Source organism: Pistacia vera, unplaced genomic scaffold (assembly GCF_008641045.1).
Source record: "Pistacia vera cultivar Batoury unplaced genomic scaffold, PisVer_v2 Contig851, whole genome shotgun sequence".
In the NCBI taxonomy this organism is placed as follows: Eukaryota; Viridiplantae; Streptophyta; class Magnoliopsida; order Sapindales; family Anacardiaceae; genus Pistacia; species Pistacia vera.
In genome coordinates this window covers 78,382-98,024 of record NW_022196725.1, presented here as the reverse complement: position 1 = coordinate 98,024, position 19,643 = coordinate 78,382, and the positions used below count along the sequence as shown (strand labels likewise).

Below are 19,643 nucleotides of genomic sequence, written 5' to 3'. Positions count from 1 at the left end.
TGATACTCTCAAAATTTACCCATGTTATTTGAATGGTTCAAACCCTTGACCTAAAATTATAAAATGAAGTGACTAACCGCTTTGCCAAATACATTAGCATTAGGGGTCCAAATTCAAAGGATCTAGAACCGAAACCAGAACCAACCGATTCCTTAGATTTGGAATCGAGAAGCCATGAACTAGAACTTGAACCTAAAACATAGGTTCTGGTTCCGGTCCGAGTATTCGGATTTATTTTAATTATCTTCTATTTTTTTAAAAATGACAAATAAACCCTTTAAAAATTACAATTCAGTCTCGATTCCTACCCGGGTACCCAGATCTTGGTTTTGGTTTTAGTTCCCGGTTCTTGCAAGGGTGGAATTGGAACTGGAACCAAAACCGGCTTGTTCCTGATTTCTAGAACTAGAACCTACTCACATATATTAAAAATTTATGTTAAATTACATTTAAAATTTTGTAAAAATATATTAAATTTCACCCCTGTAAAAGTTATATTTAAAAATATATTTATTGTATAATATTATTGAATTTCAGCAAATTATTAAAAATATATGTGCGCACACAGAATAGCTGTTTTTACAGCTCATCCTCAATCTCTACTTCTATCATGGGTCAACGCTGGCATTTCCTTTACTGGATAATATCCAAAAGAAACTACCAAGAAGTTGCACATCTGAGTAGGGACTAGGGAATGAGATGGCCAAAAGGATATTTATATATACCCTTGTTGGGAAGCAAGCTAGTGTGACAGTGTCCATAGTCATGGATGATAAGAACACTATTAGCCCATTTAAAAAATTGATGAAAATGACCTGCAAATAGATATGTCTCGCCTTCTTACAGTCAGCAATGACCTGATTCTGAGACTCGTACAGGACCAGTACGTACTACTTTAACTAATAGCTACCCGAATCCTGTAAATTGAATCCAGCAACCACACATGTTTTCACAGTTAAATATCTTTTTTCTTCTTTTCTGGGAAAATATTGTGATGATGCAAATTAGTCAGTTTCAAAGAAACAGGTCCACAAAATGAATTAAAAAAACATGCCAATTAATTGAATCATTTTTCAATTGTTTCTGGTGGGAAATGTGTTTTAAGTCAAAAAAGAAGTGAAACCTTTCCTAAGTGATTAAAATTTGAATTCCACACGACATGTCTTCTAAGCTATCAACACCATTGCCTTGCTGTCTTGTATTTTAGCCGCCTACTTCTGTAACTTGGGTCAGTTTTTTTCTAATATTTCGGTCCTTTCTTCTGCTTTAAAGAAACCACTAAATTAAAAACACTAGGAAAATCTGTTGATTTTACTTTTCCCCTTTTTCTGTTTATAGTTGAGTGCTGTGTTTCATCTCTTGTCCTTTAGCTTTAGGAGCTCAAAAGGCCAATCCCCCATTGGCCCATCTCAACTCCATCTTTCAATCTCCTTCCTCCTTAGAGGAGCATTAAAACCATCTAGGGAAACTAAAGCGCTCTGCTCTTCTTCCTTTTCAAAGTAATACCTAACCTATTGGATTATGACGAATTGAAATAGTTCTGTTGAGTGTTCTAAGAGCCAAAAGTAGAAATGGGTAAACCAAAACCAATTGGAAATTAATGCTTGTAACACAAGGAGTAGAAATACATGAAAGCATATAATAGTAGGGGCCATAATCCATAATAAAAGAAAGAGCAGCCTTACAACCAAATGGAACATGACAGCTAATAACCACTGTCCAGTTTCCATGTTCTGTTCACATTTATGCACTCAAATTGCCTTCTCGTGACCATATTTTTATCATCTCTTTCTCGGTTTCTCCATTCTTTGATTCCTAACAAAACAAGCAAGCAAATCAAAGCTTTTCTTCATGCTTTCCACCCAACAAAACCGGCCCTACTCCTTCCGTACTAGGGCCCGGACTTCAGGGCATTAACCTGTACCTTTACACGTACCTATAATCCAGTCTCCATTCCTTTTATAAATTACCCCAATTCCCTTCTCCATTTGCCCCCATTAACATTCATTCACTCACTCTTCAGCTTTTTTCCTTCAGTTACTTTTCCTTCTAATTTTCTTTCTCTATTTCTCTTTGCACAACATATGAGAGAAGGAAGAGGGTATTCATCAAGGCAGAATTGTTGCAGGTTTGTTGTGTATGATGGAGAGTCCGAATTTTTCACCATCCCACGGAGGAGACCCCTCTCGCCCCTCTCTAGGATTCCCTCTTGGCACTGCCCTCCTTTTGATTATCATATTCAGCTTAAGCGGCATCTTCTCCTGCTGCTACCACTGGGACAAACTTAGATCCCTCCGTCGATCTTTCTCCGACGACATGAATCCTCACCCTGACATTGAAGGCTCACCCTCCAAATCTAAACCTGCAGACATGGTAATTTTCCGCTCTCGTTTAAGGGTCCTTTTTTTTTTTTTTTTTTTTTAAACATAATCTCTTGAGAAAAATAACCCAGAAAGTTAAACTATTGACCTAACACTAAATTGTTTTGTGTTTCTAGAATGTGAAGAAAAACCAGAGCCAGAGTTTGCCAGTACTAATGCCAGGAGATCAGGTCCCAAAGTTTATAGCTTTACCATGTCCCTGTCAGCCTCCTCGAGCAGAAAATATTGTTGTCAAAGTGCAGAAGCCGCCGAAGTTGCCACGTTTTCCAGTGCCTTTGTATTAGCATTTGTAAGATTGATCATTTGATGTATATACAATTTCATTTAGTTATAAATCTAGTTTTACCATCATTTTTACCTTTCCCCAGTATATAAGAATCACAAGTCATTTTGTAAAATATTACAATTTGTTTTCATCATCTAAGTTTATCAGTATAAACATGTAATGTCTCAGGGACAACTGAGAAACAGCAAATTTGAACCTGGGAATGGAAGAAAAAAAAAAAATCTTTGATAACAATATGCAGAAACCTTCTGTAACTCAGTAGTAATATTTGGGAGGCAGCTGCATCATTTCATGTCCATATTACAGAAAAATATAAAATATTTTCTCTCTGTTTTGTTAAAGAAAGTTGGCCTCCGTAAATTTTGCAGCCGGGGGTCATATTAAATTACACCAACAACCAATTACTTTTTGAAAGAGAAATGTTAATATGACATTGATTAACCAAAGGGTCGATCTCAAATCGCTGTCAAACTAATTAATCTGAATATTGTTTATGGAATGACGATTGGCCAATTAATGAACAAATCTTAAGATAAGGCAGTGGTAATTCAAATTAGGTAAGTGTCCTAATAAGACAGCCCTACTCCTTAATTTTTAATGTTTTACACTGTTATTTGGCTTACAAGTCAAGCGAAATTTTGGCAAGCTAATGATGGTTGATTATTAGTGCATTAAAACTTTAATGGGTTTTTGAGTGACTACTTTTCTTGAACCAGAAAACTATTGGCGTAAATTAATTAATCTCATTCAAGGAGCAAATAAAAAAGAAAAGGTTTGTTTACACATAACCCACTTAACGTCGAGGTCTGCCATGTCCTAATTGAGAGTGGCAAATCTTTAAGGAATTCCCTAAAGATTTGCTACTCTCTTTGCATCATTGGTAGTTATTGAGACACACACCCAGTACATATTTGCTTTAAAGGAAGATGAAGAAAGAAGAAGAAGGAAAAGAAAGAGTAGAAATGAAAAGTTTTATCTTTGCATCGTCACTAATTTTCTTTTTTTCTTTTTCCTCGAAAGTATCCTAATCAATTTGCATACGGCTTAACTTACGGCTTAACTTATCTTTCAAGGTTTTGAAATTATCAATTGAGTAAAAATTAACTCAAAAACTCAGGAAAATTTAAAAAACTTAGTTGAACTTAAATAAATGCGCATCAGTAAATTGAGTTGTAATTGCTTTAGAATTAGAGAGTTTTTTTTTTCTTTTGTAATTTTTTTTTTGATAACACATATCAGAATTCTTTGTTTATTATGTTTTGATGTTTAAATAGGATTTAAAACTTCATATTTTATAGTTTATACAAAGGATTATAACACTTAGATGGTAAACTTTACGAATTGTTAAATCCTTTAAAGATTAGATAAACGTGAATCTAAATTTTTAGGATGTGAGAAAAATAATTTAATAAATATTTTTTTGATTTGAGGAGTTTATTTGGGTTGAGTTGATTGATGATTATATGAAATCTAACAAAGAGAATTTAATAAAGAAGAAAGAGTCGGGTAGAACACGTTTAAATTCAAATGCAAACGAAAATGATGCGAAAAAAGGAAATAGAAATAGAATTAGAATTTTTCAAGATACGATGAATGCCTTTTGACGTCACAGAAAAGTGGAAGGAAAACATAAATCCCCCACAATGAGAAAACTTCAAAAATAATAATAACAATAGATCATCTTTTTTCATGACCTAATTTCACTGTTCAACCCACTAACCAACACCTTCCCCAGTACCACCACTTTGTACTCATCCGTGATTATGATTTGATTTGATTTTTATTGTTTTTTAGTTTCTTATTTTTCCAATTTGATTTGATTTGATTGACCATTCGTCCTTTATGTCTCTGTCTTCTCCTCTGTAATACTCTCCCCACGCTCCATAGTCCCCACGCTCCATCTTCAATATCCAGCTTTGGATCTTTAGGGTGCCCATATTAAATAAAAAACAGAAAAATATTTAAAACGAACATATCCCACATTTCAATGAAGCAAAAATAAAAATGATAAATCAAATACCTCAATGATCACCCGTTAAAATTTTGTAATGAAACTTTGAAGTAGATGAGTTTAGGGATGGAAGTTGGAAGATGGTAATTCCTGTGTTATAGGGATGGAAGTTGGAAGATGGTAATTCCTGTGTTATAATTTTGTGTATCCAGCAAACATTATGAATTTTCTTAATGAAGCTCGTAGAAATGCAACGGAGATAAAATGATTAAAATTTCTTGGAGCATATTCAATAGTATTCTTTATTTTAAAGAGTACTTTTAATATAAATAAAAAACATCTTCATTAATTTGTAAATATAAAGAATAATTTTTTTATTCAAATTTAATACTCTGTAGACGTGGAGAGCAATGCGTAGAAACATATTTAAAAAGAGAGAAAATAAAAAAATAAAATACATAAAAACTTATAATTTATTAATTAAAATTAAGATAGAGAGTAAAATTTGACTCTATTGATGCAGAAAGTCAAACTCATTTTTTAATTTATATTTAAAGAATAAAGAGTCTGTTGGACTCTTGTTTTTATGAATAAACTATTTTTAATAAAGAGTTTAGGTAATAAAAACACTTACACGCTTAGAACTAGAAACAAGGATGTAGCTAAGATTTTTAATGAGTGGGTTCAAAATATTTAAATTAATAAATTTATAATAAAATTTTGTAAGGGCAATATGAATTTAATTAGGGTCAAAATTGTTTATAAAATACATAGTCTTTTTGTATTTTTTTTCAAAGTTTGAGTGGGTTCAATTGAACCCATATATTATAGTGTGGTTACCTCCCTGCCCAAAGATGTATTTTTGTGTAGATAATTTGATAATTTGGTAATAGTACATCAACGTTTAACATTTAATTGCCAACATTCAGAATATTTATGTTAAATTTTCAAGTTTAAGATTATTGTGAGAAATGGTTTTATAATAATAACAATAATAATATATGGGATTTTTGAACATAATAAAATCAGATGAAAACTCCATCAAAATTATGGAAATATTTTATTCAAACTTTATTCTAAACATAATTTATGATCTCAACACCCAACTGCCAAACTTGTAATTTGTCATTGTATACAACACACCGTCTGCAGGGCCCGCCTAAAAGCAAAAGTGGCCCCATCTTGTTGAATATTATAAAAAATGAAGTTTAAATTAATTAAATTAAGATGTTAAAACGTACGGATGATAAGCAGTGTAAAAAAGGGACCCTTTTCATCACATGGGGTCAAACACATTTGCTAGTGCTTTCTTATTGCTCTTATCCAACAGTGTTCATGATGTAACATTTTATTTTTATTTATTTTTTCTATCTCTTCACCAAATAAAGTGGATTTTTGTTTGATCTTATTCTTACCGTCTAGCATCTTCAACACATTCCATTGAAATTGCCAATCTTTCTCGAATCAAAATCCATTCTTCAAATTGTATTATTTTAATATTAATGATTTGACGCCCAAGCCTTGATGTCGTTAAGAAGATGCTCTACACGGATTTTAAAAGCCAAATAATAAATATATAAAATATGATACAATTTAAAGGAATTGGATCAAATAGTGGATAGTTTGTCAGAATTCTATACTTATTATTAAAAGATTTTGAATTCGATTAACCTTGAATCAATTATTAATCTAGGACCTCAGATTTATACACTTTGATATTTAGATATAACCTCAACTGTTTGAATACACAATCTATGTTCAAATTTTGTGTCAAAACTTGTGTAAAAAGATGGGGTTATTGAATTTCAACCCTATATATGCATTATTTTAATTTGCATTTAATATTTAAAGACATTGTTATGATTATATTGAAAAAAGAAATAACCTGAAGAAGATTGAAGTGGATTCAGTGACGTTGATGTAGTGAGCTATATAAGCCACAACAACAATCAATTAATGTTTAATCCTTGTTTCTATGTGATTAGTTACATTAGTAGTTATAGTGGAAATCCTGTTACATAAGTTAGGTTTTTGTCTATATTTTATAATATTCAACCTCTTTTAATGGTACACGGTGGATTAGATAACCTAAGATTTTCATTTATTAATAGTTTAGTTGTTATTAGATTCTCCAAAGTAATGTAAGATTATTGATTCGATATTATATCAGTTGTTGAGCCAATCGCAAAGTTAGGTACATAAGTTTCATATTTTAATCCAATTTTATTTACGGTTTAAGTGACCTAAATATTTAGCAAGTTTAAGTAATGTTTTAATATTCCAAACAAAGACCTAGAAAGGGAGAAAATGAGATGAATGTAGACTTGTATATAGTTCAAATACATATATCATTATTTTTCAGATAGGGTTTAAAGCTCTGTTAATCATTGTCACCAGTCTGGAAATTTAAATGTTAGTGCATTTTTTTATTTTTTTTTTTCTTTTTTTATAGTAGGTAATGGAATGATTTATTGAAATTTGGATGATGTGAGGTATCATCTGAAATTGAAAATTTAAAGCATATTTTGAGAGTTGGTGCTAAATCCACTTTCCCTCTCAAAAACGAAATTTGCAAAATTGTCTAAGAGAAATTCCATTATCAACACACTTGACCTCACAGTAGATCCGTCGGCTTTTCAACCATAATATCTCAAGAACAGAACACTGTTATCTACATATCAGGTATAATTCACCCAAAAATCGATTTACGAAAGAGATACCTAAATGGTTATAACCTTAGTTACAATGATTCGTTCACCTAGTTAGCTAGGTGATTTTGTTGAAGCCAACACGGTGGGGGTTACAACTTAACAATCTTTCCTATGTTGCCTTCTCCGTAATGAGGGCACTTTCCACTTGTTTCTTACGCTAATACCCAATTATTAGATACACACATAAAGTTACCTTAAAAATCGATAAGGAAAAGTGTCTAATTACTTGTAAGTCTTGAAACTCAAGCGTCAATGGAGCTTATTGAGAAAATGTTTAATGCCTTATTCCATGTAATAAAATTAAAAGTTAGATTATGGCGATTGGAGACGGTTTTTTGTGTATTCTAGGGTTTAGATTTTTACATGAATTGCAGGGTTTGAACCTAACATGCTAAGAGTAGGTTATTTTTGAATGGTCTTATTAGCCTTATAATTTGTTATATATGCCTTCACCCAAACCACACACTTAACTTGATCAGAGGGTGTAAAGAAGTATGCTAATCCTGTTGTCTGTCATTTTTTTCCCCTTTTTATGATGATTTTAAAGTGTAGCTACACTGGTACTTTATTGTACTAAAGTTTTTATGGTAGTGTTGGTGTCCATAAACAAAGCCGACTCACATATTATAGAGTTCCATACCATTTGCATTTATCACTTTGAAACTTGTCATGGGAAACTTTTTATTTGGTTAGATGATAATTTTGCTAACTTCATATGCAGCAGGACATTCTATCCGTATGTTCATTTACATGGTATCCAGTATCCATTGTCATTTGACATATTCCCCAGAAGTCTGCAAAAGATTGCTTTGATCCACTCTGACCATAAAACTCAATATCCATTGAACTTTTTACTCTCGTGAGTAAACTCCTTAAAACCTATTCAGCTGAAGATTAAAATGTCACGTTGCAATAAACCAGAGTGTCATCTAGCATAGAAAGCATCAGACATTTCTTGCTATAAAATTACATGAAAACCAAGATTACGAAGCAGACTTTTTCTCAGTCCTCGACTTAACACTAATTATCAACTGGTTTATGAGTAGAATGAAGTTTTACTTTTCAGCCCACGAATTTATTCGGGAATACTGTTGATGAAGTCTTTACATTGGGATTTAAACAGGAGGTTTGATACCAGTTAATTGTTTGTACTACCATCTGAGAATCTTGTTTCATTCTAAATTAGATTTTCTGTAGAAGCCCTTATAGTTCAACCTGAGATTTACTCTACTCTTATTGGAATTATACATTTAGAAACTCCAAAATCCTTAGGTACGGTGTTGCTTAGACCAATGTTATGATTATTTTAGAATTAGGATAATTATGTTAAGTCCTTCATATCTTTTATAATATACTATTATCTTATTAGGATAAAATTAGGATAATCTACTGTCATTTTATAATTATGATGAATATTTTTTAGATTTGAATTAAGCAATTAAGTCCTTTAGAGTCATTTGAAGTCAAGTGTAAGACTATATAATAACTTAAATCTAGATTATGGTTATCAATGAAGAATTTTGTAAATTAATCTCTCTATCTCTTGTTTTAAGGGTCTATGTTCCTTATATAGACAGATCATATCTCAAACTCTATCATCAAACTATAAGGGGTGGTTGTTATAATTCCCATTTAAAAAGAAATAGACGTGTTTGGTGTCACACCTAATATGAACTTAGTATGCATTTGTCCACACTTTTATCGAATATGTGGGAACAGACCCAAAAAACATCTTCAAGACCTTGTTTGAATAGACTTAGTAAACCAAAATGACATAAAGATTAAAAGTTAAAACCATCAAGCAAATAAACAACCGCAACACGTGACACACGATTTTACGTGATTCATCGAGAATGACTATGTTCATGGAAGACGTAATTTCAGTAATAAAAAAGAACTACGAAAATACAATGGTTTTAGTTTCTCACCTTCTAAATATCAATCACTCAACTCTCTAAAACGATTTTTTTTTTTTTTTTAATGACCGAGGGTATTTGATCCAGTTATGTGCACCTCAACTAAGTTAAAGACATAAATGAAAATGAAATTTATAATAAATAAAATTAAAAAAGAACAAAGAAACATTTAAAATCAGGTTCACTACTTGGAACAAAAACTATATTTTCGGGTGACTCCAAAGTTAATCGAGAAGAAAAAAAAATGAATGGTGTTATTTAAACCCTACTTATCTCATTCTAAGTTCTAATAGTAGTTTTTAAAAAATTAATATATTTTTTAAACCTGTTATACCAAAAAAAAAAAAAAAAAAGATACTCTTTTTTTTAAAACCCTAAATCCTTTTATATGTTTGGAATTGTGTTTTAAGATAAAAGACTCAGAGTGATGGAAATGATTTCAATCAATGGAAGCAATAATCATGAAAAAGTAAGTTTTGAATTTTTTTTCTAGATTTTTTGTTTTGTTTGATCTTTTCCCATCTCAATTTTCTTGGTGAAAGAAAAACCGTGAAAAAGCTTGATAACCGACAACAAGGTTTTGAAGATGAAATATATTGTTGAATGGATGTATTTAGATTCAAATTCAGTATAAAAAAATGGTAGCTTAAACATAATTCAAGAAAAAAAATATAAATAGTGGAGTTAACAAAGATATTTAGGAAGAAAATATTACAGAGCGGTAATCTTGGAATAAAATATAATATATTTTTAAATTATTTTTTAAAATTATGTTAATTGATATTGGGGTTTGGAAAGAGATTGAGTAGAATTTAAATAAATAAATAAAAGAATTGAAATTTCACCATTTTCCTTCGCTAAGACTAGGGATAAAATTGATCACTATCCCTTGTTGCAAAATACACCTCTATTATATTTTGAAAAATTCTTTTCAAATCCCATTTACTACCCTGTTTAACTAAGGTTTTTTTTTGCATTATTTTTCTCCCAATTTCAAACTTAATTAGGGTTTTTTTATTACACTAATTTTCTCCAATTTCAAACTTAGTTAAGGTTTTTGTTTAAACTACTTTTCTCCAATTTCTTAATTAGGTTTTTTTGTTTATATATGTTTTTCTCAATTTCAAATTTATAGCTAACTTTTTTCTTCTTCAAATTCATATACAAATTCATTCCATCGTGTGATTAATTTTGTCATAGCATTAGTAATATATTTTCGTCAAATAGAGAATTATTTGAAAAAAAAAAAGTTCCAATGATTTAGAGAATTTAGATTTAAGATTTATGTAAAAATTAAAGTTTAAAAATTAAAAAAAATATATAAAATAGAGAATGAACATATTCAAAATTATGAAGTGATTATTTAAGGTTAAACTTGTTACATATAAAAAATAAGGGATAATAATCAATTTGACGGGGCTGGTTGAAGCCCATTACTTAGCGCAATAAGAATTGGGCCTCAAACCTCCTTCCCAAGGATACTTTACCTTCTTCTTCATCTCCTTTCAAATTTTGAATACTAAAACCCTAACTCCATTTCCCTCTCAAAAACCCACCACCAACCATTTTCAAAAATGACCAACTCAACCTCCGTTGTCAACACCCCTCTCCGTAGATCTGCCAGGTTTCTTCACCTTCATAAAACCCCACCGCCACAACCGCAAGATCCGAACACCCAGAACCCCAAATTCACAAACAATCGTCGACGCTCGGCCAGATTGGATTCTACACCAAAAACCCAGACCCGCAAAATCAAAGCTTCAAAAGAACCGTGTCGACCGAGTTGTGGTTCCAGAGAACCTCCAAGATTGAACGACGGGGTTGTCTCTTCACAGAGTCTTAGGCGGTCTCCAAGATTTTGTAGTAACCCAATTGCTGAACAAGTTGTCAAGAAGAGTGGAAATGAAAAGTCGAAGAAGAGGTCCAGTGCAGCCAAATTTAAGAAACGTAAGAGAAAAAGTGAAGTGGGTGTGAAATTGTGTGAGGAAATTGAGGTGCCTAGGATCAGTATTGTAATGGGTTTGAAGGCGTTTAGAGCTGAAGGAATGAAGATGAAGGACAGAGAAATTGGAGAAGAGAATGAAGAGATTAATGTTAAGAGAGAAAGGAAGTGTGGCGAGGAAGGTAAAAAGAGTGGTAAAATAAGAATTGAAGGGTGGACAAAAGAACAAGAGGTGGCATTGCAGAGAGCATATTTCGCTACGAAGCCCACTCCTCATTTCTGGAAGAAGGTTTCTAAGCTGGTATTGTGCTTTAACGTCATTCCTGTTGGTTTATGAATATGTTTCTATTGAATTATTATTAGTAAAGTGAATAAATATGTGCTTCTTCAGCTATATTGAACAAAATGTTTCATGAGCTATTTATGTCATAAAAGTTAGTTTATTGGTGACTGTGGAGAATTTAAGTCATTGGTATTATTGATGGCTTTTTACATTTAAGAGTTTAGATTTTTATCTGCACAAGAGTGAAATTGCGGGATTGAAACTAACATGCCTAGAGTGGGTTATTTGAATGGTCTTTGCAATTTGGTCTTATGTGCTTTTCTATTTGATATATCTGCTTTTAGTTAAAGCAGACTCAACCTGATGAGTGGGTGTAAAGAAGTTTGGTACTCTTGTTTCATGAGTACCATATCACTAATTGGTTACAAGTTACCGATGTTTGTTGCTTTTTTCCTTATTTTGTTTGGATATTAGCATCCAGTTAACTCTAGTTTTGTGAATGCACCTCTTCAAGTTCTTATAACAAGGTTAATCAAAGTGGAAACATGATTTTTCATTAGTTTATAAAGTTGCTATTTGGCATTCTTGAATTTTTTTTTCTTGCTTTAACAGTTTTTTTTTGTTCTAGCTTTAACAATTATTATTATTATTATTTTTTTTGTGTCTCTCTTCAAGATTAACCCAGTTTTTTAGCAAATGAGACACACTGGTAATGTCAATGGACTTTAAGTAAGAAACTCACTTATAAATGAGTTATTAGATTTGAAGCTGTCTGCAATCAGGTTATAATTCCTAAAAAAATTTAAAGCCAAAAAGCTAATCTGTGGGATACTAGGTGAAAAATTAATTCGTTCAAGCATCCAACTTGTGGTGAAGTTGTCAATATCATTGGAAGCCCTCATTCTTCTAGCCCTGGGATAAAGAAAAAGCTATGTTAAAATGTAGCTACATTGGTACTTTTCATACCAAGATATATTTATGACAAATGCTGTAGTTGCCTAAAGCAAAAGAGACTATTATGGAGTTGAATTTTTTTTTCAAGTTTCATACCATTTGGATTTATCTTATATCACTTTGAATTGTGTCATAGGAAACTTATTATTTGGTTAGATGCATTTTGTAACTTTACATGCAGAAGCAGATTCTTTATGTAATGTGTTTGTTTTTTTTGGTTTTTTTTCTTTTTTCTTTTAGACGTAGTATCAACTGTGAACTTATATAGTCATTTGAAATCAATTGCAGGTGCCTGGAAAGTCATCACAAGAGTGCTTTGATAAAGTTCACTCAGAACATCTAACCCCAACTCAGCCTCGGCCTCAGTCTAGAGCAAATAAAAGAAACTCATCACCCGTTGAACAATTTTCGCTCTCTGCGAGTAAACTGCTTAAACCTATTCAACCAAAGATTAAAAGGTCAAGTTGCAATAAACAAAAGAGTCATCTTACTCAGAAAATAGTCAGAAATTTGTTACAAAAGAATTGTCATATAGACAAAGACTATGAAGCAGATCTATTCTCAGTCCTTGAGCCCAACACTAGTTCATCTGTTAAAGTTAGTGGGCAGAATGGTTTACTTTCCACCCCAAAGCTTTTACAGAAAAACCAGGAATTTCTTCAGAAATACCAAGAGAGATCTTCTGGACAGAAGAAGCCCCTTTCAAGATTTAGTAGTTCATGTGGGACAGCTCTGGTTAGTCCCCCGGTATTGAAGCAGGTCAAAAACATTGCATTACACGAGAAGTATATTGACCAATTACAAAACCGGGAAGCTAAGAGAAAGGCTGCATCTGCAAGGGCAGACCGAATCGTTACTGGGAAAGAGAATAAAAGGGGGATCCCTGGTCTGGAATTTGATGTTGTCAGAGCAGCAAAAATTGCCATGGTTACTGATGCACAAAATGCCATTAATCAACTCCAACATCTCCAGGCGAATACCATGAGAGAATCTTTTGATTTTGATTGTGATAGTGTTAGCTGTGATGATGATGAAGGTGAATCTGAACTCTAACGATCTATTTTTTTGCTTCCATTTAACTGTATCATTTAACATGCATTTATTTTATATGCTAAATCATAGCTTGCTTAGCATTAACCCATTATTAGAAGTCCTATATGTTGTAAATTTCTTTTTTCAAATGAAATTGTGAATCCTGCAAGTTTTGTTTATGTTCTTTGCTAATTTACAATTAATAGTATTTACATCCATTTGCAATGTCTAATATATCGGGATTTGGATTGATTTGTGATGACTATTGTACGTTTGACTGAAATTCAGCTACCTATATTTGAGATGTGAATAACCATTACAAGACTGTTGTTTTGTTATAAAATTAAATGCCATGCAGTAAGAATAGTGTTTGAAGTTGTGGTAGCAGGTAACATTAGCACACATTTCAGCTTTTGGACTTGCGTTCTTGTTCAAGATAGTATTATTCTTATTACCATGTAATAATTTTCAACAATATAGGCAAGAACAAGATGTTCCTGTCAGCATCCTGGAGAATCTTGATAAATTCATATTTTGAATCTTCGCATTATAAATTTGCATGGTTAAAGAATCATTGTGGAAGTTCCAGAAGTCTTAAATTCCTCATCTCGTTGAGCCTCTTAAAGACATACTTTTAGCTATATGAGAGAATAAAACAATTTTATTTGACATAATTGATTATGGCTCTAAGTCATGGAACTTTGAAAATTATATGCTTAACATCATAGTTTTTCAGAAAAAATTGTCAACTAAATGATTGTTTATTCCTTTTGTTGCGTGTAAGATCACCTTGTTTGGTTTAATTCAAATTATTAAAAAAAAAAAAAAATACTACAAATTGAAATTATTCAGAAACCTGATCCAAACAATAAGTTAAGTTGATAATCATAATCTGTTTAATCAATGCTGTTGATCTCTGAGTAAACTTTTCAGATTGCATATATAAATTTTGGAGAGCAACGAATCCCAGTTGCTTTCTTTCCTTTCTTGGTGGTGCTCAAAGTAGATATTCTTTATATTTCTCAAAACTGTACAGAAAGCCCGAGTTATTATAGGCAACTCAGTGAAGAGCTGATACATTATTTGTTAACCTGAAACCATCTCTTAGACTCTTCAGTGTTCTCTTCGAGAAGAAGCCAGAATTTCTGGTTGATAATCTGCAGCATCCCGACTGCTCTCTGTAGCAAATACAAGAATAAATTTTTTGTTCATCCTAAGATTTTTTTCCCTATTAACAGTTGAATTCAGATAAATGATAGTACCTTTTCTTAAAAGGCGGTAATGCGTATGAGAAATAGCAGTAAGTGCCACTATTGATACTGCAAATGTTAACAATCCGAGCCACAGAATGCAACTTATGCCTTACCTTTCTCCTATTGGGGAAAACGGATTCTGGATATTGAGTTTCAGTCATTGTTTAGCTTACTTTGTATACATCAAGCCACTAAACATTTCAATGGCTGCCATCAGCGATGACCAAATTCTAGGGGCACATCTTTCAGATATGACAGCTTCATTTGTCTCTATTTCTTCTGTTGATTGGCTTTCTAAATGAGCAGAAGCCTTCTTGTCATTCTGTTCTAAAGAGACAACAAAATCTTATGCAAAGATTCAACCATTTCGGCAAATTCTTTTTTGTTGTTTAATAAAATTACATTGAATCTGCATTAGAACTCTCTCTACCTCAATTTATTTTGCACGGGTCATATCACTAATATAAACAGTTTCAACATGACATTTTGAGCTGAATAAAAATACTGCTTGAAAGTGAAATTTCTCTTTGTCAGTAATATTGCTGATAAAAAAATTTCGTATAAATTCCTTCATGATATGAAATTCACCCAATTTACAAGTACATGTAGCCTCCATGTGGGTTTTTTTTTTTTTTTTTCCTTCCTTATAATGTCTACAATACTTTATGATATTTAATCTGCAAAAGACGTCAAAACACTGTGGTGCTTTTCCCTCTGCAGATAAACTATCTCTTGTTGCTGTCATGATTTCTGTGTAATTATCAATGATATTTCAGATATTACGTCTAGATTCAGGGGCAACATGTCCCTACACAAGCCTAAATTTCAATTATTGGTGTAGTTAGATGTGATGTAGCAAAAGGTCACCAATAATATTTGTTTAAGCTTATAAATACAGCATTGATTAACCCCTAAATTCTGCTGGGATATTCCAGAAACATTCTCATATCATTAAATATATTCATAACCAGATTCTTTTTTATTATTTAATCTTACCTTCTTTGACTACTGGTGGAGGAGGAATAACTGATTTCTTGTATTAAAAGATACCCCATTTGGGAATGGATAATCCTGGAACTGGATCTGATAGGTGAACAATTTTTATTTAAAACACTAAATATTATTAGAAATTCTTGCTTGTACAATTCCTAGAAGAACAAACATAGAGGTAAACATAAGTCTTTTTGGGGATTTTTTAAGGGAAGAGACTTAATTATTTTCCTTCTCTTTCTTCCTCTACAGACATCTTCCTCCATAGCCTGCATTTCTGAACAATGCTTGCTTGATGTCTTCAGAAGTTATTAGTGTCCTCTGCTCAGCCACCTGCATCAGATTAATGACATAAAAATTCATTAAAAGACATAAAGATTGACATAATATCAACCAATTTAAGATTAAAATAACTTACCTCTGAACATGAAGCTTGCATTGAAAAGTCATTGAAACAACTTATAACACACTGTTGAATCTCAAGCCCCAATGCTTCTAATGTGCTCACTGTTGATAGCAGCAATCCGGGCTTGGGTGCACAGCAGATTTCTATCCGGGTATCAATTTCTCTCCTATCCACTTCAAACTGCAAGTCATTGTACAATTAGAGACAATTACTAGTCATTAAACATTCTGTTAATTTTTCAAAGATTTTGATATGAAAAAAAAAAAAAAAACCGTACCTTGGGGGAATTTCTCACTGATGTTTCATTTGGCTTTACATCCTTGAAGTTATTGGGAACTAAGATTTGATTTGTACCAACTTCTGGCTCCTCCTCCTGCAATTTATTGATCCTCTCAAGTAGCTCTTTCATGTAATCAATAGTGTCTCCAAGTATAGATGTCCTGTCCATCTGTAAATTAATATTCACATTTTCTTCCATTAATAATCAAACTCAATTAAACTTGAAATATCAAAGAAAGTTGAAAACTTTAAGCTAGTTATTTCTTATTTACCTTGCTGATCTTGGGGACTATTGATCTGAGCATGGAAAGACGGTCGTTTAAGCGCTTTCTTCTCCTTCTTTCAGCCATGAGATTCTTTGAGGGCTGTCCTTCTTGCCTCTTAGACTTGTTGCCCTTTTTCTCAGCACATGAACCCATGTTGAAAACCTGAAGGTTATTAAGTTGTTCTATCTCAACACCGCTAGTACTCTTCCTTTCTTCCAAGCTTTTATAATGGTGATCATGATCCGTGTTGAGTAGTAGACCAAACTCATCATTCTCCACCATTGAAGGGTAATGCTGATCTTCTGCAACTGGGAATGCACTAGAGGTTTCATTCTTCATAAATGAAGATGATTCAATCTCCGGAATAGTGAATCCATCAACAAAAGAATAGCAGGCTTGAGGATCAACAAAAGGACTACACTCAAAGGTTGGTTGTGGAGGAGATGAAAATCCCAGAAATGAATTAGGATTTGAAGTAGCCAAAGTTGGATTCTCATCAAGAGAATCAAAGTTCCATCCACTGGAGAAGAACTGATCGTTCATTCCAGGAGGAAAACTAGCCCATGTGTCCCTCCTTGGACCTAGTAATTCCTCCAAGAAATCATGTGGACTCAGCTCCATCTCTCTCCCTCTTTTTCACACACTCTCTCTCTTTCTGTATGAAAATGAAAAGAGTCTCAAGTCTCAACTCAAAGGCTTAATAACATGTAGTTGCACCAAATTGTAAGGAATATATAAACACATACAATAACACCCCAATTTCATTACAATTATATATTTTCCATACAAAAACTGAGAATATATACTGTAAATATGATGTTTTATACAATATACAATTGCAAGTAGAGTGAGTTATATTTTACAGAAACATGGTCCAGGTAACTGTACTTGGTATAAAAGCGAAGAGAAAAGAATTATATTATAAAAATAGAGAATGTAAAAACAGATGGAAATGGAATCTGCTTTTGCTCTCTCTTTATTTCTCTCTCAAGGTGAATTTATGTCGTTTTCACCGAAATTATCAATCAGACAAACTTAAAATATTTAATCTCCATACGCCCAAAGCTTTGACCCACAAATCTGTCTCAACCCAAAAAGGATTATTTATTTTTTATTATATCCTATTTATTTAATTAATATTGCTATTTCATCAACCAAAATATGACACCTGTTGAAGGCCAAATTTAAATACGCTTTTAATTGTTTTTTTTTTTTTTTGTATAAAAGAAAACCCTAAAACCGACAAATGAATGAAAACTAATAAATGGTAAATAAAAAGAGAATTCACTATATACAGATAAATAATATGGATATTTTGTAATTTCAGTTGAAGATCAATTATTGATGTTGATGGTTGAATTGAATTGGCTTTAAGAAGCATTCATGTGAGTAGAATAATCTAATTGCATTAATCTTTCAATTCCCCAATGTGATCAGATGTTCTGTAATTCGAATCTATATTAATCATCGATTTTGATACTATGATTTATCGGACCTACATTGATTCGAAAGATAAATTAAGATTGAGTTACTGCTGTTCAGAAACATCATCAATGAATGATTAAAATCTTTTCATACCCTACATGGTGAGACAACAAAGAACCTAGCATATATGTATAATATATACATATATAGAGATGAAATAAATAAAAAAACCGTACTTCTTGGCTTTTAAAAAATGGGCTCACCTAGACAAAAATATATCTGAAAATCATAAACAAAGGAGGACCTGGTGCATGATTTCTGCACAAAGAAACATGAGTTGTTTAGGCTTTCGGGGGAGCTACCTACCCATTCATATTACCACAAACCACATGCCTAAGAGAGCAAATCAATGCATCAAACAAAATAACCTAGAAAACCTAAGTTGTTTGTTCAGCTGTTTACTGACAACGCTAGGTTTGAACAGAGAAGTCTGTGATTGTGAAGATCATCAATTATTTTATTTTTGTGTTACAATCTCATGGGTCAAACTCATTTTTGGGGGCAACGGAAATTTGTCCTCTTCTGTCCTCAAAGGTTATTTGGCTTCTGCATGTTCACTGTTGATGATAGATATCTTCTCATCATCAAATGCTTGCATGTGATCACCTTCAGAGAAAAGCTGCAACTCCTACTCTCTATCATGATTCATGGCTGTGAACGAGTTATATCTATTTATATGAAAAGATAAGACTAGAAAAATACCAAAGGGTTTTCCCTTTCGTTTCTTTCATATATATATAATTGCAAATCAACCAGTTAATTATCTAAATTTAGCAGGATAATCTTCGTTTATTAAGAATATGATTGGGAAATAAGACCATTCCTTTTAATGTATAGAGTCCAGTTTGCAGAGCAATAATGGTGCGGAAGAATGGTTTGCAGCTTTTAGAGAGGATGACGACACTGGAGGATCTATTTCAAGGAATAATATTTAATTTTCTTCTCTTTTCTTTCACTAATATCATCTCTGCAAACTGTCTTTGATCATTTCATTTAAATTCGGTCAGATTTTTCATAATTTAGGCATTTTGAATTTCTATTTAAGGAATATTTCCTGCATTCATAATGCTTTTGTGTTGAAGAAAGATTCTGTAATAATTTCTGAATGTGTAAATTGCATCATCTTTTAGTTAATTTCTTGTTGAATTAAAATATCTAGCTATTTAAAAGGTTGTTATTTTATTCAATAAAATTTTCTATTTATTCATCCACATAACTCCGAGTTTTAATTTAGGGGGAACTAATTTCTTCTTAGTTTATTAAATAAACAATCCCATATTGGAAAAGGCCAAATTTACCTTCATTCAATTTCCCTTAATCTTTACAAAAGAAATTATCTTGTTAATCATTTAAAGTATATTCATTCAAGTTTTGTATGAGTTCATGAGTTTGAGTCCCTCTAGGTATTTATAAGGGTGACCACTAGGACTAGGGGTGAGATCGAGTTGAGTATCTGGGTACTCAAACTTGACTAAGTTGTTACAGTATTGGGTTCGAGCATGATGAAT

The 19,643-nt window shown here is 32.2% G+C and overlaps 3 protein-coding genes across 3 annotated transcripts; 2 read left to right on the top strand and 1 right to left on the bottom strand.

Moving 5' to 3' along the window:
- Positions 1 to 1,803: 1,803 nt before the first annotated feature.
- On the top strand, positions 1,804 to 2,874 carry LOC116118648 (uncharacterized protein At5g65660). The gene is made up of 2 exons (XM_031404638.1): positions 1,804 to 2,373; positions 2,498 to 2,874. Exons 1-2 carry the CDS (start codon positions 2,140 to 2,142, stop codon positions 2,663 to 2,665), a joined length of 402 nt encoding a protein of 133 aa, XP_031260498.1. The 5' UTR covers positions 1,804 to 2,139; the 3' UTR covers positions 2,666 to 2,874.
- A 7,911-nt stretch (positions 2,875 to 10,785) lies between these two features.
- Positions 10,786 to 13,616, top strand: LOC116118650. Its single transcript, XM_031404641.1, has 2 exons — positions 10,786 to 11,488; positions 12,713 to 13,616. The coding sequence occupies exons 1-2, from the start codon at positions 10,820 to 10,822 to the stop codon at positions 13,475 to 13,477; spliced, it is 1,434 nt and encodes a 477-aa protein (XP_031260501.1). The 5' UTR covers positions 10,786 to 10,819; the 3' UTR covers positions 13,478 to 13,616.
- A 2,184-nt stretch (positions 13,617 to 15,800) lies between these two features.
- LOC116118649 (transcription factor bHLH61-like) lies at positions 15,801 to 17,388 on the bottom strand. Its single transcript, XM_031404640.1, has 4 exons — positions 16,657 to 17,388; positions 16,383 to 16,553; positions 16,118 to 16,285; positions 15,801 to 16,032 (listed from the first exon to the last, which is right to left on the bottom strand). Exons 1-4 carry the CDS (start codon positions 17,269 to 17,271, stop codon positions 15,946 to 15,948), a joined length of 1,041 nt encoding a protein of 346 aa, XP_031260500.1. The 5' UTR covers positions 17,272 to 17,388; the 3' UTR covers positions 15,801 to 15,945.
- Positions 17,389 to 19,643: the final 2,255 nt, after the last annotated feature.